At 36.8% G+C, this 21586-nt stretch overlaps 1 protein-coding gene across 1 annotated transcript; it reads left to right on the forward strand.

Moving 5' to 3' along the window:
• Positions 1–323: 323 nt before the first annotated feature.
• Positions 324–17680, forward strand: LOC127425529 (solute carrier family 2, facilitated glucose transporter member 3-like). Its single transcript, XM_051671623.1, has 11 exons — positions 324–607; positions 1122–1242; positions 4219–4317; positions 5155–5315; positions 8387–8627; positions 9551–9713; positions 11164–11351; positions 12146–12250; positions 12370–12468; positions 12610–12813; positions 15568–17680. Exons 2-11 carry the CDS (start codon positions 1228–1230, stop codon positions 15940–15942), a joined length of 1650 nt encoding a protein of 549 aa, XP_051527583.1. The 5' UTR covers positions 324–607; positions 1122–1227; the 3' UTR covers positions 15943–17680.
• Positions 17681–21586: the final 3906 nt, after the last annotated feature.

Genomic DNA, 21586 nt, shown 5'->3' on the forward strand with positions numbered 1-21586 from the left:
GACTCACGTGCCTCTCTGAGGCCTGAATAAACGCTAGTGGTATGTGCCCACTGCTGTTCTCCCAGACAAAAGGAAACATTATATGTCATTTTTATATTCATTTATTTATTTATTTTTTCACTGTAAAAATTCCAGACAGGCAAATTGCGTCTCTGGAGTTTGTGGTACCCGGCCGGCCGGCCGGCGCTGCATCCATTTGGTAGCATCCATCAGCTGATGCTCTATCAAGGTCACCCTCGCAGAGCATCATGGGCGCTGGGTATCGGATGCGTTGGTTAGTCCCTCCCCACGAGCAACATTCGCATCCTAACCAAGCCGAATAAGGTATTCCCGCATCACGAGTCGCTGTGACGGAACAGCTGTCACAAGACGTGATGCGGAATACGCATTGTGGATAAATAAAGAGGAGGGGGTGTGGACTCCTGATCTTACGTGCTCAACCGACGGTATTTCGTCAAAGAGGAACGTGCGGTTTGTCGTGTATGTGCTACGTGTGACGAATAAACGAATACATCACTGACAGAGCTCAGTTTCCCTAGAATTCAGTGGCAGGGGGTCAACGGGATACGTGCGCGCGAACGGGTGGTCACAACGCACGAAAAATACGGTAAGTGCAGCCTATTCGCAAACAGCCTACTTCTATAGCAATGGATGACATATTCCTATATTATCCGCTTTTTAAATAGTGCATTTGCTATTTACCAAAGTAGCCATATTGATGCTGCAGTATCCACATCTTTGATCTTATTCGCTAATGGCTGATTGAAATTGACAGTTTATGATAATATAATATGTATACAGAGTATTAATCAATTATTAACAACTAGTGATTGGTTTAGATTATGGGTGCTATCCATGAAAACTCTGTGCATGGCTGTACTAGTTGTTTTAAAGGTATTAAAAAGTATTTATTTGTGACTAAAACAATTATTTTCCTCTGTTTAATCATAAAAGCATATCGGACTAATGTGGAGGTTTGTTTGGCTAACATGACCAAACCCACAAAAACTGCAGTCAGCAGCATGCTGGAGCACCTGTTGTACTTCGACCGGTGTAACCAGATTGAACTGTTTTTGCCAGGTTTAGGGATGTTGATTTCCAAATCTTTTACGATTTTGCAGCTTTTAAAGGCAAAATACTCTCTAGCAGCATCCCATCTTGTGATTGTGTGCAAAGTCTCACGTTCACCCGGAATCCATCTATCTTGGACGTTTCTACTCTGGCACAATGGAGGGGGAGAAGGTTAGTCCTTTAAACCTGCTTTCTTTCATCTATACTGGCTACTTTTGTTCTATAGTACAATTATTTGTCCCTACAAGACTCGACGTGTATTTAGATATGTCAGTCATACATTTTGCTTTAATAAAAGGGTTTGTGGCTGCATGAATTCACAGATTTACACTTAGACTTAGTAAAGTGCATATTGTGATTCATATTTGTGTTGCATTTGAGCACAGAATCATTTTATTTCAACTTGCAATGGTGATAATGAAACAGGCATACCATGCCATGTGCCTGGCATGGTTTTGAACTATTTTGGTTATGCAAATGGTTATTCATATGTGTATGCCAGTCAATGCTTCAGCGCCGAATGTATGCCTAAAGCTAATCAATATGACAAATCAACTGTGGCCTGCATGATCCCCATGTGTTGTCATTGTTTGCTGTGGTCTCATTAAAAGGAATGTCAATGCACCCTCAGGATGTTGCTATGACGATGAGGGAGTGGCAGGGATGCTGGGATAGGATATTAAGATGTACGCGGATGTAAATGTGTGAGAGAAACAGGGAGAGAGAGGTTAAGTGGGGTGAAGTTGTTTTAATTGGATATTTATTTAACAACATCAGCAGATTAAATTATGCTGTTACAATATAAAATGTTGTAAGCAGATTGGATGGTTTAATACAGAGCTGTCTAAAGATTTCAAGCTTTTTTTGTCCAGGTTGTCTTGTTTATTCCAATTTAATCCATTTCCAAAGTAAGCATTTGACTCAGCATGTATTTGTCAGGTGAGATTTGTTTCAAAATTTCCCGGTTTCATTTCACTGAGTCATTGTGATTTGAGAGTATTAAAAATTATAGGATACCAAATAGCAAATGAAAGTATTGATCCACATTTGCTATTCTCATTTCATCTGGACAGAGTTTTCTTTGGCTGGTTTGCTTAGATAAAGCCAAACATCATCCCAAAAAATATGCTCTAAACAGTGCTTCTCAACTGGTTTTGTTTCAGGAGCTAGATTTGAGCAAGTCAACAAAGTACCAGCATTGTTTATCAATCAACAATGTCCCCAAAATGAAACTGCATAGGCCCAACAATATGCAGAAATGATTAAAATGACACAGGCTGAATTGGATAATTGGCTATTTTTGTGTCTAAATGCTCCTTACAGGAAATTTTAATGGTTTTATAATTAACGGCACAATCGTTTCATACCATATAGAGTTTTATTGGATGAAAACAAAAAGATAGTCAAGAACAAAAGATATGTGGAGTATTGTCTCCTCCCTTTTAGATGTTTTGCTACCCTAACTATGCATGATTATATGGTTGGTTGCATTTTATTATTTGCATTCAACATTGTTTTTACCCTGCTGTCCGCGAGATCTGCAACCTACCGTTGAAGAACCACTGCCTTAAAACAATGCTTCTAAACGTCTAGTTTTGCACATATACTGTTTTCTATAGTATTCTTTTTAAAGGGGCTATCTATTGCAATCACCTCTTGATATTTAGGTGTAGGCCTACTATTTTCACCCTTTATGTTTAACACCTTATGCTCACCTTGGAACATTTCAATATTAGTGGGCTGATGTGCCCTTCAAGTGGACTTGAATAAAATCGTAATTACAAGTTCCGAGCACATGAATGACCCAGCGAAGTTGGAAGTTCAATTGGGAAACTGGGAATTCTAGATTCGGAATTCTCCCAAATTGCTGAGATGGGAGGAGTCCTAAACTTTAAACATGGCGGAGGAGAGTACAGTTTCTGTAGTGAATGATAGGTTTTGTTCATTTTTCTAAATACAGCTAATTGTTAGCGCTTGCCGTTTTGGTCATATTCATTTATGTACATCAGCAACCATTCTATGCATGTTGTAAATTTTTACACCATGAAAATAGCTCGTATTTGACCAAAATTCCATTATCATCAGCAAACTAACTGAGTGATATGTATTCTGTTGTCAAAATAAAAGTTCCTCAAGAAATATGAATGAATGAACCTGGCGTCATCCATGTTTCCTATTCTTTCCGACAGCAAAGCACGTGAACACGACATATTCGTAATTACCATTTCAGAAGTGGGAAGTAGGAAAATTCCAATAGCACATGAAGGCAGCATTAGGTCACCCGAGTCAAATCTGCAGGCCATCTCAGCATCACCCTCCAGAATCCACCCTGTCAGCACTGCTGTGTCCTATTGCCCTAGAAACCTAGATTCAGCAGAATGGCTGGCTGTTTTTGTTAATCAATCTGTAGTCACAGTGTTGTCTTTAGCTAAATGTTTTTAGTACACTGCTGTTTTGAGGTGATTAAGATGAACGCTGTATGAATATTGTACTCATTTGTCTTGTAATAAACAAAGAAATATATATCCTGTGATAGTAAACTTTTATAGATATGAAAATCATAAAAATATGATTTATGGAAGCGCAAAACAAACCTGACACTATTACATATCTCGGGTCTTTAATGACCCTAGACACTTTTGGTAATTAAGCAGTTATGAAACATATTATTTGCAATTTATTTTTAATTTATTTTTTATTTTTTACATTATTTTGAAGAGAAAGGTTGAGGAATACTAAAGAGGTGTGGGCACAACTCCAAAAAATGGATGAGGTACAGGGGGTGGAATGAGATCCCGGGTCACTAAAGGCCCGAGGTATGCATAAAAGGGTTTAAAGGATCTGTTTGTATACATATTTCTTAAACATATCAGTCTCTAACATATAAACATATCATATCCTCTGATTTTGAAGCTTTCTCATAATATTTATTTTTTGCTTTGGGATTTTAGAATAATATCCAGACCAGCATTACAGGATCTATGTATCCATTGATGCTAGATCTATTGTGAATTTATTTTTGTTGAATAATAACATTTTTAGTTAACTTTCACCATCACTGTAAATTGCTGTATTATTTTTTATACTCTATGAAATAAAATCATGAATAACTAACCATCCTTACATGTTTTCCCTATTGTTTTACAGAAACAGGTAACATGCTACCTCCTGTTTTCTTTGTCAACGGCTGTAATCGGCTCTCTACAGTTTGGTTACAACACAGGAGTCATCAATGCACCTGAACAGGTTTGTGGTTGCGCATAATTGTTGTTTTTCCAAATAAAAACCATATAAAGCACTCAGCCAGTTGTTCAATTATGTCAAATGCTTATGTTGAATTAAGTGATATAATTTATTGACCTGAAAAATTGTACAGTAGCTGCTATCTATAAAATAAAATCAGCATGAAATACAAAAGTAAATGTATTAATATTGTGCATTATTTACATCTTAACACAATTAATTCTTTGCTAGAAAAGTAACACTGTCACCGTAGATTTCGATATAATTGTTCCAGTTTTTGAATTGTTTGAAGTGTTTTTTTTTTTTTCATATTCAGTGTTTTTAGAGGTGACATAAGGTTTTTTTTTTTTTTTTTTGCACCTCATATTTTAAATATCTCTGGCATTTTTGTCACTTTAGGTGGCAGTTTTGCCCCAAGTAAATAAATGCCCCTGTAAATAATGCACAATATTAATACATCTAAACACAATTAATGCTTTGCTAGAAAAGTAATATATCACAGTAGATTTCGATATAATTGCTATAGTTGCTTAAGTTTTTTAATTGTTTTAAGTGTTTTTTTTCATATTCAGTGTTTTTAGAGGTAACATCAGGGTTTTTTATTTGCACCTCACATTTTAAATATCTAGGGCATTTATGTCACTTTCGGTGGCAGTTTTGCCTCTAGCCTTGGTTCTTTTGTGACTCCGATGTATGCACGCATAGAATGTAATATGAGAGCGTCTGTTAGCTTTGGTAATGCAGCTTAAGTGGAAGGCTGCCTATTAATTACATCCATTTGCATCAATTAAAAATACAATAAAAAAAAAAATGTAAAAAAAAAAATGTTTAACCTCTCAGAAACTGCGGTCCTTCTTCAACGACACGTGGGTGGAGCGTTACGGGGTACCAATCAAACCAGGTGTGTGTACCATTGTGTGGAGTTTTGCAGTGGCCATCTTTAGCGTGGGTGGTATGATGGGCTCGTTCAGTGTCAGTGTCATAACCAACAAATTTGGAAGGTGAGTGGAAATTAATGTGTAATGTCTGATATGAAAAATGTTAACAAACCTGGCAAGAATGTGCCACATTTTCTTGTGTAGGACTTTTGCTTCTATGTTTTTTATCAAAAGAAAGAAATCCAAAGCTTGTAACTTCTTCCATGTCATTACTCAAGTAGCTTTACAGTCATCGATAAAGACTAACTGAGTTCAGAGCGGTGGCTTATCGTTTGGCGTATGTGCTCCAATACATTGAGCCATGGAGCTCATACATGCATCTTGAGTTTGAATTTGGTTTATTACATTTCCCAATCTTGTCCCCCCCTTTTTGCCCCATCATTTCCTGCCCTTTAATATCCATTTGGATAGTTGATGCACAACATGTTAATTTCCTTTTTTTAATCAACATCAAGATTTTAGGTTGAAATGATACGAATGTAGAAGAGAAAGTGTATTAAGTTCTGTTACTGGTCATCATTCCATTTTTTTGTAAGTTGTCCTTTTTGCCTTTGCTAGTTTATATTAATTTGTCCTGCGGTGGAATTTTAATTTTTTTATGCAGTCATTAAAAGCTGTATAATAATTATAAAAGAATTTGTAAAATGCAGTTTAAAATCATTTTAAATTTATTATAGCTAGGGATGTCCCGAAACCGATACTGGTATGGGAATCGGGTCCGATACCGCGCTCATGTACTCATACTCGTAAAAATGCTCCGATACCAAAAACAGACACTATCTGATGTACGAATATCATTACGTAAACATTCAGAACACAAATTAAAATCACGTTACGTCCTAATGAGAGAATTTTACCGCAAAAGCTGCTATTTAATGATATAAATACACAGTTTGCGTGAGCAATGTGAGCTGTGGTGATGTGGCCGTGGCCGAGCAATGTCTGTGGAGAGCGAGGCCAGGAGAGGAAGAGTGTTAAGGATTGACATCTGTGGGAAATCAACCTCAGCTGTTCTGTGTTGCAGTGATTGCTGGAGGTGGTTAAAAGGGCAGTCCAGACCATCGCAGGAGAGAGAGAGAGAGAGAGATGCATGCAGCAGTGATCGTGTGTGAATTTAATGTTATGCTAAAAAGCAGATCTTTGTGTGTGTAACACTGAAAAGAGTGATAATAAAACTTACGTTAGATTGTTTATCCGGCTCCCACTTATTTTTTCACAAGAAAACAAGTGAATTATCACATGAGCACTTGTGAATGTGTGGAGACTGTGTGGTGCCGACTCCAGCTGCACGTACCTTTTAAAGCTTTACTTTGGCTCATACAGGGATAACGCCATCATAAGCATCGAGTGATCTGTTTGTAGCAGATGACAGTGAACAGAGCGCAACTTCACTTTGTAGCGTGAGGCACATACAGAGTACATATTTATTGATTTAAACAGCAGCCTTTGTGGTTTAATAATCACTTTGTCATGTAGCGACTCAGATGTCGGCGTTTCCGGAGTGGGAAGCTTGTCATCATAACGTCAGAGCTCCTTGGTCAAAACAACACAGAAGCACTTCAAAATAAAAAGCTCAATGTAAATGAATAAAAGTATGACAGAAATGTAATATTCACTGTTATACTCCTCCTCCTACTACTACTAATAATAATAAATCAATAGTAATTGTATTATATTTAAGCAATATCTTACATCTGTGATGCTCAGTTATGTAGCACTTTATTTTCAAAATAATGTATTTTAGATTGTGCTGTGATTTTCTGAATAAAAGCACTTCATTTAATAAAATAATACAATATGTTGAAAATGAATTGCTATACTTTAATTTGATAAAATTTGTAATTTATTTATTTATTTAAACACCATTTTGAATATAAAATTGAAATAAACTGTTGATATGCTGGTCAGAAAAAACAGTACTCAGTATCGGCAAGTACAAAGAAGAAAAGTATCGTTACTCGTACTCAGTCTAAAAAAAATGGTAACGGGACATCCGTAATTATAGCATGCCTCAACGTAAGACATGTCAACTTACCAAAAGTATTTCATGTCAGCTACCAATATTTATCAATAAAAGTAGCAAAAATGCCAGATAAATATGTTTTGTGAAGTTTCACATAACCATTGCACATTTGTCTTATGTCTGGAAACCAGAGCCTGATAATACATCTTTGTTATGTCAGTGTAATTCACAATAGTGCTTTAACTATTGGACTGTAAATGCTTCATCAATAATTTAAGCAGTTGAATATAATGAGGGCACTCAGAGCAGAAAAGTTGACCCTTGTCTTCCCAGCTTGAGTGATCTGTCCACGCTGTCAGCACAACCACATTCAAAGCAAGCATTCATGTGTACTCACTGGCCATTGTTCTTTTTCTGCCTTCTACTTTCTATGAGCTCCTCTTTCGCCATACTGGGTTTTCTCAGATTTTAGTTTTATTTATTTTTTGTACCTTCTCTCTCTCTCCGTCTCACTGTTATGTTTTCTAATTTCCTCTGTGTTGTTCTGAATTTGTTTTTCTTATTTAATTTGACTCCCTAACTCTGTGTCTGCTTGAAAAATCACAAATGAGATCTCTTTAATATAGCACACAATGAAATTGTATGGATAGCAAATTAAGACTTTCGCTTAAAGGGAAAGTTCATGCAAAAATTACAAATCTGTAATTATTTACTCACCCTTATGTTTTTCCAAACCTGTAAGGCCTTCTTTCATGGATCACAAACGATGTAAGGCAGAATGTTAGAAACTGCCATTCACTTTCATTGTATGAAAGAAAAAGCAGCATTCTTCCAAATTCCTTCCCTTGTGTTCCACTGAAGTCAAAAAGGATGAGTACATGGTGTCTGAATTTAAAAAAAAAAAATTCTGATTTTTCTGGAAAATAAGCTATATCTGAGCTATGCTATCTCAATCAATTCTATGGCTCTAAATGTTTTCTGCATGTCAACAATTGTCTTATTTGTATCTTTACTGTATTTAATTATCCTAAAGAATAATTAGGATACACATCTGAGACAAAGTTAATTCTTGGATGAGACATAAATAAGAACTCAGTTAAATCTCCTGAGCCATGAAAGAGCAACAACTGAGCAATTAAATTATCCTCTTGGTCCCTCTTTCTGTCTCCAGGCGAAAGTCCATGTTTCTCGTGAATATCTTGGCTCTGACTGGTGGAGGTTTGATGGGGCTGTGCACTCTCTGCTACTCTTTTGAGATGGTCATTGCTGGCCGGCTGATTATTGGGTTGTTCTGTGGTCTCTTCACTGGTCTCACTCCAATGTATATTGGGGAAGTGTCGCCCACTCCACTCCGTGGGGCTTTTGGGACCCTGCACCAGCTTGGTGTTGTGGTGGGCATCTTAATCGCTCAGGTAAAGCATTTGGTGTCATATCAATTATGTCAGCCTGTTTTTAAAGACAACATGAAATAATAATTCACCTTATTTACCTGCTTAATTAATGTCAGTGGACCCATTTTGCATAATACATAAGTGCATGTTTCGGCAGACACAAACAAGCCCAAATGGGCAGGGAAAGATAATATTAACCAATATTATTACACAGTTCTCTGTAATACATCATTCTGATTAAATCACTGATATTTTCGTATAATGACCACTTAACTGTAAAATGTACTGTTTTCCTACATAGCTGTGCTAGTTTTATGTTTTTCATGTCACTGCACGTCCTCTTTCTTTTCACATAGTAAAATAATTTAAACTCTATTTATTCATTTATTTGGTAAGAAGGTGTGTAATAACAGAGATAATGTACAGTCGGAGATAAGAATTTCAAAATGAACCCCTTTTCTTTGTCAGGGTCTTGATAACCTTGCCGGGGTCTTTTTGGCAACAATGACTGTCTGTCTGTATTTTTCAAAAGCAAGACATGTCCTGCATTATATACCTCTGAATATATTCAGTTTCTCTCTGAAATATCACATTACAGAAGTTAAATGCTTTGCAAATGCCATTTCAGGTTGTTTTTGAAAGACTAGAAGAAAAAAAAAGGTCTTTGGCTTTGTGTGTGCCAGGCCAGATTATTTACAAGAAATCATGTCAAGAGCCTTGTGACCTAGTAATCACTCATTATACTATGATATGTTTATGCCATAACAAACATATAATGCCTTGGGGAAATATCTCCTTTTAAAAGTTGAGCATGTAATTGAATCTGCCAATCCATTTTTAGTCTGCGAGCCTAATTTATGCCAACGTAAACTAACCTGTTTTAATCTGGTACATGATACTGTTCAAACTTTTTGAGACTGACAGGTGTGTGCTTTTCCATGTAGATCTTTGGACTGGAGTCTCTTCTGGGTTCACATAAGCTCTGGCCTTTGCTTCTGGCTCTAACCATCCTGCCTGCCATCCTGCAGTGTTTACTGCTGCCGTTCTGCCCAGAGAGCCCTCGATACCTGCTCATCAACCTCAATAAGGAAGAGGAGGCCCGCAAAGGTAAGAAACAGATCACAAATTAACATTATGAAGGGTGTTCTTGTAGCTAAGCTGGTAGGACATGATGCTAGACATCTCCAGGTTTGTGGGTTGGATTCGCAGGGAACACACATGCTGACAAAATGTATAGCTTGAGTATAAATTAAACTGCTGGGTGGAAATGTTCAGGAGAGCCTAAACTAATTATTATTTGGTTAACATTTATCTCTGTGACAGCATAATTGTAACCACTGCACTTAACCTTCCACTTAACTTTAATTGTGGATTTGAGATCACTGATGAAAGAATGAGCCAAAACATCTGCTTAGACAGTTGTCTTTCCAGAAAATAACTGAAGCCCTTTACTGATAACAAATGTAGCTTATCATTGACTGGAGCAGGGGGGAAAAAACCCTTAGCAGTCATTTATTACCTGATTCATTTTACACCAACGTTTTGTACTTATATATGTCTAATATCTACCCAGCTAGCAAAATTACATTATAAAAACTGTTTTTAAGCCATGAAAAGGTTGCAATAACATTTTTATCCTGTGTCCTTAATATTAGTTTTTTGTAACATTACAAATACATTTCATAAACATTATTATATTTACATTTGCATTGAAAGGAATAGTTCACCCAAAAGTGAAAATTCTCTCATCATTTACTCACCCTCATTCCTTCCCAGATGTGTAAGACTTTCTTTCTTCAGCAAAACACAAACTAAGATTTATAGAAGAATATCTCAGCTTTTTAGGTCCATACAAAGTGAATGGTGGCAAGAGATTTGAAGCTCCAAACAGCACATAAAGGCCGCATAAAGGTAACCCATAAGACTCCATTGGTTAAATCTATATCTTCAGAAGCGATTTGGTAAGTGTGGGTGAGAAACAGATAAATATTTGAGTCCTCCTTTACTATACATTCTCCTCACTGCCCAGTAGGTGGCGATATGCACGAAGAATGTGAACAAAAGAAAAATAAAGCCAAAAATAAAAGAAGAATGTGAAATTGAAGATTTATGGTTAAAAAGGACTTAAATATTGATCTGTTTCTCACCCACACTTATCATATTGCTTCTGAAGACATGGATTAAAACACTGGATTTACTTTTAGGCTGCCTTTATGTGCTTTTTGGACCTTCAAAGTTCTGGCGACCATTCACATTCGCTGAGATATTCTTCTGAAGAAATATATTTAAATTCTGACTTACAGAAGACTTTGTTTTAAATCATGTTTGTGGACCAACTATGTAATGCCATTTGTATGTATTACTCCTTTTATACTTTGACAAGTATTTTGTACTTTGCCTTTCTTTACCCTGCCAGTATTATCTGGAATTTACAGTATGTCAATATGTCAATAATATGTGCCAGTTTGTTGCCTCTGCCAGATCTCAGGGAACTATATATAGCTTCCTACTAGATCTATTTGGTAAATTTCCAAACCTCCATTGTTTGGTCCCCCAGCACTGGTGCGTCTCCGTGGCTATGAGGATGTGGGGAAGGAAATGCAGGAGATGAAAGAGGAGAGTGTTAAGACAGCAATGGAGAAGAAGGTGACCATCCCAGAGCTCTTCCGTACTGCAGCGTACCGTCAGCCACTCCTCATTGCAGTCATGCTGCATCTCTCCCAGCAGCTCTCCGGCATCAACGCTGTAAGTCAAATACATTACCTATCATGCACTCACACAGCTGTACACCATGGCACATTACCAGTTTTGTTACTTGCAAAGGGGTGCTGAAATGGAACACTCCCAGTTTATGGCTAAAAATAAGGTGCTTAAAGGGGCAGTTCACACTGAATGCGTTTTTGCATCCCTCTGCTGTGTTTTTAAATAGATTTTCTATGTAAACATGCGTGACACGAATGTTTTTGAACGTTACTTTCTATCTCTCTGTTTTATCAGGGTCTCTGATAAGCGTGCAGTGTTTTTTAGATGCTGTGTCAGGTTCAAAAGAATTTCAACTTAAAAAAAACACATCTCAAGACACCTGTGTTTTGTTCTATTCGTAGCTATTTTTTCTGTGCAAGAATGCATTCAGTCTGAACTGCACTGTTGCCAAAACAGAGGTCTTCCCCTTTACAGCATTAGCAGGTTTAAGGAGTTCATATTGATGGATTACCACTGTCGTCCAATAATACAATGACCAACCAATGACCCTTTCACACATGATGCCATTCGCAAGCTGATTAGAGTGCATTAGAGTCGTACATTAGAGTTGCAACTTGGTCTGTTACATCTGTAATAAACTAAATGACATTATAATCCTAATTACACTCAGTTTGTCACTGAACAGTTTTTATTTCCAAAACAGCCATTTGTTCAAACAGTGTTGTTGATGAAGTATTAAAGCCTGTATTGTTACTTCACTGTTTGTCTCTAGTTCACTACATCATTTACATGACTAGTTAGTTACATATGCCTTTTTCTTCCTCTGCTTCTCCAAGGTGTTCTATTACTCGACTGGTATTTTTGAGTCAGCCGGTGTCACTCAGCCCATTTACGCAACCATCGGAGCTGGTGTAGTCAACACTGTCTTTACTGTAGTATCTGTAAGTATTTATTAATTGGACTTTAGGAGAAATGTATGTGGAACTGTATTTATTGTAAATATGTTTGTTGTAAATATGTATGTTTATTATAATTTTACCTTTTTTCCTTTTACTATAAGCTCTTTTTAGTGGAGAGGGCAGGACGGAGAACTTTGCACCTGATTGGTCTAGGTGGGATGGCCATCAGTGCCTTGTTCATGACAATTGCCTTGTTATTGGTAGGTTCTGCTGTCTGTTTGTTGATCTCATAGATACAAACATGTTGAAGATGTAAAACCTGCTCTGTCAATATCTGAAAACCATGACTTATTGGATTGAAAATATAATATCTGCATTTTCTTACCTTTTTCTTTGAGTAGAAGGACATTGAGGCTCTTCGCTACCTCAGTATTGCAGCAGTTTTTGCCTTTGTGGCCATGTTCGAGATGGGCCCAGGGCCCATTCCCTGGTTTATAGTGGCTGAACTCTTCTCCCAGGGGCCACGTCCTGCTGCCATGGCCATTGCTGGATGCTCCAACTGGACAGCCAACTTCCTTGTGGGACTCACCTTCCCCAAATTGGAGGTATGAGTTTGATTCAGAGTAACTTTAAAAGCAATTGCCATTGATCACTTACAAATAAGATTTCAACATAAATGATTTTTTTTTACTTGAGAAGCAAAATTGCTCAAGATATTAAGACTTAGGTCTATTATGTTTAAGAAAATACATTTTGACTGAAGTTTGTATTTCTTATCCCATCAGACAAATATTTTTTTCTAGTTTTAAGCATAAATGTAACAAAATGTATTAGTTTATGCTTAAAATAATTTTATCTCACACAATTTTACTTCTCAAATGTATTTTGCTTTAAACATGTTTACACATTTTTACTGGAAAACAGGACAAAAATACTGATTAAGAAAAATATTTTTTTGCAGTGTATGGATCACTCCGTGATCGCTCGTATTAACACTACATTACTTAAGCTAGGAAATAACTTTAAACGGCTTTAAACTAACAACTTCAGCATTAAGGCTCATCACAGCTGAGAGACACAACAGACTGATTAATAGAAAAACACAAGGCGCTTACCTCTTACCGAAATTTCCACATTGAAGAGGAAATACTTTTCAAAATGGCGGTTTCAACAGTTGTGAAGGGCAACATCTCTTTGGCAAAGAACCTTCATCCATGCATTCTCTCCATCAGGGCCGGATTAACACCTGAGAGGCCCATGGGCCGACACAGCATAGCCCCCTCCCACCCCCCACTTCATCTACTTCATCTACTTATAATAAGCCATGACTTAAAAAAAAAAATCTGCTTTGGAGACACGGGGAACTTAATTACCTCCAGTGAGAAAGTACAATAATCAAACAAACGCTGTCATAGACTATCCGTCTTGCTTGACAGTGATAAAATTATAGTGAGTTGCACCCTCACGCGAATTCCACCACATGCATGAATCCGTTGCATAAGTTGTATACCTTGTCGCTGATAAAAACATTTATTTTTAGTTGTTCTTTATTAGTTATTTTATTTTAAATATGCCAAAATGGAGGGCTATTTAATGTCTTAAGTCATATCAACTCATGAATCATTATAACTTTGAACCTACAGATAGAAAGTTTGTTAATAACACAAACTGTTCTTCTGTAAACATATTGTGGTGATGGGGGCGTCGTTGTGTGTCTGTCTGCGGGGGAGAGAGAGTGGTAAAGCTCATCACCTGGGTTGTAATTATCTCTAACACCTGTCTCTTGTTATAGTGATGCGCAGGTGCGGCTTTTAAGTCTCCCTTCACCATCACTATAACAAGAGACAGGTGTTGGAGATAATTACAACCCAGGTGACAAGCCTTACTGCTCTTTCCCGCAGACAGACACACGACCACTCCCCCATCACCACACATATCTACTAATTTTAACACAAATAAATACAACAGAATACAGGTGACATCTACGATTCCTTTTCTTGACATCTTTACATTCTTTGTCTTTCCATCGATTTCGAGTTAACTTGCTCCATAAAATGCAATATACAAATCAGTTGCAGTACATACAATACTGGTATTCTGGCTTTCTAGAAGTGCTTTTCCTCGCCTTCCTTTGAGAGAAATAATCAGCCACATCATTAAAGTCCATAGCTCTTGATCAAATCAGTTTCAATTGCCATTAATGACAAGGATGTGAGACGCTTGATGGTTATGTGGGATAGTGATGTGGGATTTTTTGTTCATAATAAGAAAAATAAAAGTGTGCTATGGCAGAAAAAAGGTTGGGAAACACTGGATTAAGGAATAGCCTAAAGAAAAAAAAAAATCTATAAGCCGGAGGCCCTTAGACATCAGAGGCCCTAGAGGATCTATAAGACATCATTTTTTTTTTTTTTTTTTTAAATCAACATTGTCTCCTATGTACACAAGAAGGTACACATATCTGGCTGTTTACAAATGTGTGTAAAATGATTAAGTAAAAAGATTAAGCCAGTTCAAATTCTCAAATATTAAAAAAAAAAGAAATGCTTTAATAGACGGTTCTTTTTTAACTTACTATGTACTATGGCACAGGTATAGTCTACTGTGCAAAACTACCAAGCACTCAAGCTTTATAAAACCAGCGGTACCAAAGTGTTTTTTATTAAATATAGTTGTATGTATGTACCTAATGCTTATACAGCGAGATGCTCATAAGAGAGCAAGGCATAGTCAAGACACAACCGCCAATGATCTCCACCTCTGGGGACTGTTCACCTCACACCCATATTCTTTTTTATTTGTTGCATTGTGTCCGTTTTAGCCCATTAGTTTAAGTCATCATCAGTGTTGGGTGTAATCGCGTTACAAAGTAATTAGTTACTGTAATCTAATTACTAGAAAGTAAAAATGTAGTTTAATGCATTACATTTTTTAATCAGATTTACTGACATTCAATTAATTTAAATACTTTTAAGTACATTATAGGGTTATGCTTATTTCTAATATATTATTTATGTGCAGTACAGGAATTATGTAATTGTGAAGGAGAAATGTGAGATGCTGAGTGTATGACTTAAAAGTAACTTAAAAGTAATTAGTAATGTTATTACTTTTTCCAATGAAGTAATTAGTAAATTAATCTGATTACAATTTTAAAGAAATAATTAGTGATTTGTAGTGGATTACTATTTCTAAGGAACTTACCCAGCACAGTTCATCTTCAGTGCTTGGCACACATCCGAAATTTTAATGCACATTTTAGCATTCAAATGTTAAATGTCAGCATTATTGTGTTGAAATGTTGAAATTTGAATTGAATATCAGAATTAACTTATTTTCTTATTGTTTGTGATTTATAGGAGCTGTGCGGGCCATATGTCTTCATTATATTCATGATTTTCCTCATCATCTTCTTCATCTTTACATACTTCCGTGTTCCTGAGACGAAAGGGCAAAGCTTTGATGAGATTGCTCGTGGTTTCAGTGGAGCTCCGCCTCCAGCAACCACCTCCACAGAGGAGTCCGGTGGAGTTGCACTGCCTGCCTCTCCAGTTAAAGAGAAGGTCCCATTAGTGGAAGCTTCCAAATCTTCCTCTGTCCAGGGGCCCAGCTCATCCAAGCAGCCTGCAGCAGAGGCCGCAAAGGGGGAGGAGGATCTTAGCTCAGTGACCCAGCCATTGGTTAAATCTAGTGGAGAGGAGAAATCTAATTCCATCGCCCAAGGAACAGTGTAGAACTATACAGTTTAGCTCGATTAAAGCCATGACATGTACCACTGAAGATAGAAATACAGTGCTAGAGATTATTTACAGGCAAGAGATTATTGTAAACAGATTTATATTTAAATGCCCGTGACGTGTCACAAAATCACCCAAGATATATTTTGAAAGGATATGAGAGCTCAAGGTGTGTGAGCTTTATTTTATTGTGTAAGATGATAATTGATGGTTTGTTGCAACATTGAGTCATGTTTTAAAGGTTTTATCCTTTTTATTGCTAATATATTCCTTTTTGTGCATTTTTGGTAATGTTTTAACGTGGTATATCAAATAGGACCTAGTTTCCTATCTCAAAAAGGTCAAAAGAAGGGAATTTTTACGTTTGGCCTTCATAATTTACTCATCTTTCATGATAACACAACTGTCAAACCTCTCTTTCTTTATAGAAGTGTTTTTCCTTTCCATTTAATTAGCTGCTGATCAAGAAAGAATGATTGTTGGCTAAATCCCAAGCACCTACACACAATCTCAAGGCTTTTTCACAGACAATGTTCATTTTGTACAATATTACATAATAGATAGATACATTTGCATTAGTTCAGATCACTACTTCCATTTAACAAAATGGTAGTTACTTAATCTATTTAATTAGAAGATTAACTAAAAAATAATATTTATATTTATAGGGAGTGCTTAAATAGCTAGGCTTACACCAAGAATAAAAGTGCTAGTTTACTGCCAAAAAGACTAAATAGGTTTAAATAAACAAATTATTCAGATAGATAAGTCACTCATTCATCTAAAATCACAGTCATTTTCTAGAGGAAGCAAATGGACTGACCAGTGTTCTATGAATTGCATGGCTGCTTTTAACATCTACGTTTCACATAGCCGAGATAAAGATTTTTAGAAAATGATGTGATCAGGGAGGAAATTTGCTTATAACCATTAATCATGCTACTGAGTTTTCTGTGCTTGCTGGTTTAGTATACCAGCATTATGTGCACCATGTACTGTAGTCTGTGCTGCAACGATTCACTTTGAGGTTTGATTGAAATCTTACCCGATTTGAATAAATGTTTTTAGAATGACTGTAGCGCCGCACTTTCCGACACTTTGAGTCCTTTTCAATGAGAACACATAAAGTATTTAAATATTTATTTATACATAGAGCATCTGTAACCATAATTTTATCATTTGAGTGAAAAGACACTTTATGCTGCCATTCTGAGGTGTTGCTATTTTTGTCTAGATAGTGAATGTGAAAGTATTTATTAAGCACATTTAAAGGCTAGGGGTAATGAGGAATGGTGCTTTTCCCATTTCAGTGTCTTGTGATCATGTATGTATGTATTGCATGGTGAGAAACATTCCTTTCACAGCAGTGCGCTGTGGTTGTATTCCAGCGGTCCAGAGCAGCTTCACATGGAGCATGCCCTCTTCGAACACTAGCAAACACAGCCATCTTATTAACTGTCAGTACCTTTCACATACCTTAACTGTGCATAATGTACACAACATGTAGTTTCATGCTTACTGTACAGAGTTAGAAGGGCATTACCCTGTAAATACGCAAGTTGAAGTGTCTGTGTTGAATGGTGTAATTGTAGGTCAAAAAGAGAATGTCTGCTACACTGAAGTGTTGATGCTTTGACATTTGTATATTTCCTGGTGGGTTTTCATGCAAGCGTATTTAAATCATGAGTGGTCCTGTGTACAGTTTTATTATTTTGTGAATAAATAGTCTAAATTATTTCATGTTTTGTCTTTTCTAATAGTAAAGTTTCAAACACAATCTATCAACATTTGAGGGGTTTTGATGGTGTTTTCTTTATGGAAAAGACATGTTGCATTGTTTTTTTTAAACAAGAATGAAAAACACAGTAATCAGTAAAGTACAGGATTATTTTTAATCAAGGTATTAATCAAGATATTAAATTAAGCATACATATCCTTTAGACAGCTAAATTGTAAGCTAACCATGACTTCACTAAAGCAGTGACAAACTTGAAACAGTCAAAAGATGTTCAGGTGTCTGTATGTGGCAAACCAAATATACAACAGCAAGTTTAATTTAAAAATGGGAAATTTACACAAATAATAAACACTCGTTTAAATTAAACAAGACACATTTAAGGGTTTACATGGGAATTCAGAAAATATACAAAGATATAATTGTACAAATTCGAAAATGTAGCTACATAAGGTGGACCAAGGTAAGTACATTTCATTTTGTGCATTTATTGTGCTAACATTTTATTTGGGTGCTTTTCTTATTTTTATTTACCAAAATGTAAAAACATAATCGTCTGGTTTGCACAATGTTTAAAAGAGCCTCTTTCTTGCCATTGTAGGCATGATCATGATTTCAAGCTAGATTACACTTCCTAATGTTTGACGCATGCGCAGAGTGCTAGATGACGCAAAGGAATTATAAGAGCATGAAATCATGATCGCCAAGGAAACTGCTGTCAAGGTGTAAGTGAAAAAGGAGTTACATTTTGGTCTGTTTTCACCCAAATCCAACTGGATCACTTCGTAAGACATTGATTAAACCACTGGAGTCCTATGGATGTCTTTTATACTGTCTTATTTTTTGGAGCTTTAGAAGGGATGATCACATTCACTTGCATTGTATGGACCTACAAGCCTGGTATAATTATTGGGGGGGGGGGCGTTGTACTTGCTTGTTTTGATTATTGTTGGGGGAGATTCCCTCCCCCCCATCCCCCCTGGAATCTACACCCCTGAGGGTAAGTAAATGAGAGAATTTTCCTTTTTGGGTAAACTTAAAAAACATGAACTTGCTTTTGACAATAGATTAACTGTAAATCATAAAGCCTCTAGTTACATGCTTATGGCTAACCATGTTAAATGCATATTTGATTTATGAAGCTGCCAATCCAAGCTGCCTCATGTCATTTTTCAGTAGATGTACTTCAGTTTCATTTAACTCATCTTTAAATGCACTATCGTCCTGTAGCTTTTCAAACAAGGTCCAAAATGAACACTTGCCAAGTCAAATTGAAGCGCAATCAACTGTCAAAGGATGCACGAGATTGGGAGGGGTTTTGATTCATTCCACTGACTTGAGACTTTTGAATCCGTTCACCAAAGAGATTTATTCAGATTTGTTTAGTTACCATTTCTGAGAAGGGTTGGCGAGTTCGGAATGGCACACTACCATACTACTCTTAGAGTGATATGGGTAGTATGCGATTCCGAACTCAGCCGGTCTGTCTGCTTCCTGCAAGACTACTACAAGACACTCCCTCTAGAAGTTACACCCCCGTTCAAATAACCAGCAAAATGCTCGAGTTTTGCAATCGTTGGATGTCACATTCATGTTTAATTGGAGTACCGCTGCAGTCCTACACCTATCCCTACCCCTAAACCTAACCCTAACCACAAAGATTAAAAAAAATAAATAAGGTCAGTTTTACTAAATATACCGCAACTTAAGTTCTATTGAATATAATCATAACGCCGTGTCACTAGGTGGTGACAGTGAGGAGAAATGTGATGAAAATGGAGAAGCTAACGGTATGCTAAGCTAATAGGCTAACCGGTTAACTAATCTAAACAACCAGTAAAGCCCTACATCAGTCACACAGGGGAGAGACTCAGGAGGGAAGAGAATCTGGATTAAATCTGAACTGTCCATAGAATTAGTCAAAAGAGAACAATGTCACCTGTGGCTGAAAATTAAAAAAGGCATCATATAACATCTCAGCCTGCCTTCCTGTGTGCCATATACATTATATATATATATATATATATATATATATATATACACACACACACACACATACTGTACATACCCCCTTTTGACTCACCCTATTTCAAAGAAGAAACATTTCAAAACAGAGTTAGAAATCAGACATTTCCAGACCCAGGGAAATGTGCTGTTTCTGGGTGATTTAAATTCTAGAACCGGTGTAGAATTAGATTTCATAGAATCACATGGTGCCCGATTCATTACTGGCAATAACATACATTTTCCTGTATCATGAATGAGATGCTGAAACACACAGAGCAAAACTTCAAACTGGCAATCCTAAAACTCTTCAATGATGTTCTGTGTGTGGGTCATTTCCCTGAGATCTGGAATCAGGGCCTCATCAGCCCCATTTATAAGAGTGGAGATAAATTAGACCCTAACAACTACCGAGGCATCTGTGTGAACAGTAACCTGGGGAAGGTTTTCTGCAGCATTTTAAACACAAGACTTTTAAACTTCCTTATGAAGCACAATGCCTTGAGTAAATGTCAAACTGGATTCATGTCAAAATGTCGCACATCTGACCACATTTTCACCCTCGACACTAATTGATAAATATGTGCATAAAAATAAGACTCATTTTCGCTTGTTTTGTAGACTTCAAGAAAGCATTCGATTCAATCTGGCATGAAGGATTATATCTCAAGACTGTCAAGATTGACAATTCTATGATTTGATCAAATCAATGTACACAGCCAGTCAATGTGCTGTTAAAATTGGAAACAAAAGAACAGATTTCTTTCTCCAGAGGCGTGGAGTGAGACAGAGCTGCAGTTTAAGCCCCACCCTTTTCAACATTTACATCAACCAATTGGCTAATATACTAGAACATCCTCCCATTCAAGGTCTCGATCTACATGACACAGAAATAAAGTGTCTCCTCTATGCAGATGACCTGGTTCTCCTGTCGCCCACTAAAGAGGGGCTGCAGGACAGCCTGAATCTGCTGGTGGGTTACTGTCAGTCCTGGGCCGGCAGTCAACCACCAAAAAACTAAAGTTATGATTTTCCAGAAATGTTCCAGATCTCAGGGACTACACACACATTCACACCATCACACAGAACCACTGAAACCACAAAAACATACTTACCATGGCCTGAAAATCACTCCAATGGGTAACTTTACTTTGGCTGTGAATGAACTCAAAAAGAAAGCTCAAAAAGGGCTTTCTATGCCATTAAAAGATCAATTAAAATTGACATTCCAATTCAAATCTGGCTCAAACTTTTCAAATCAATAATTGAACCAATTGTATTATATGGCAGTGAAGTCTGGGGTCCACCTATAAAATTTGACTTTGTAAATTAGGAAAAACATCCCATTGAAACTCTACATTCAGAATTTTGCAAAAGAATACTCAAAGTTCAAAGAAAAACACCAAACAATGGATGCAGGGCAGAATTAGGCCAATACCCTCTACTTTTAAACATCCAAAAAAAGAGCCATCAAATTCTGGAAACACCAAAAAGACAAGTGACCCTACCACATAATATTATAAAGCCCTTAAGTACCTTTTATATTGCTTGTTCAAATCCTAATTCAATTGTTCTAAACTATTTTCTGTTTTTAAATGCTTTGGCAATACAAAATTTACTTTTGTCAAGCCAATAAAGTGGAGAGAGAGAGAGAGAGAGAGAGAGAGAGAGAGAGAGAGAGAGAGAGAGAGAGAGAGAGAGACCAAATTCTATCACAGATTCATAACATTATACAGTATAAAAATGCTTTGTCGGTTAAATAGGTTACCTGACTGTGGTTGTGGGGGTGTGGTTGAGCGCCGGCTAGGATGGGAGAGTGAGATCAGGGGCAAGTTCAGCCCCGACAAAACGTAGCAAAAGGTTTATTTAAATGGAAACGGTGGTGCGTTGAACACCCTGTTG

Source organism: Myxocyprinus asiaticus, chromosome 34 (assembly GCF_019703515.2).
Source record: "Myxocyprinus asiaticus isolate MX2 ecotype Aquarium Trade chromosome 34, UBuf_Myxa_2, whole genome shotgun sequence".
Lineage (NCBI taxonomy): Eukaryota > Metazoa > Chordata > Actinopteri > Cypriniformes > Catostomidae > Myxocyprinus > Myxocyprinus asiaticus.

Coding starts and splice junctions, on each gene's coding strand:
- LOC127425529 (XM_051671623.1), top strand. Junction 11,352..12,145: donor AGCTCTCCGGCATCAACGCT/GTAAGTCAAATA, acceptor TGCTTCTCCAAG/GTGTTCTATTACTCGACTGG. Junction 12,814..15,567: donor TCACCTTCCCCAAATTGGAG/GTATGAGTTTGA, acceptor TGTGATTTATAG/GAGCTGTGCGGGCCATATGT.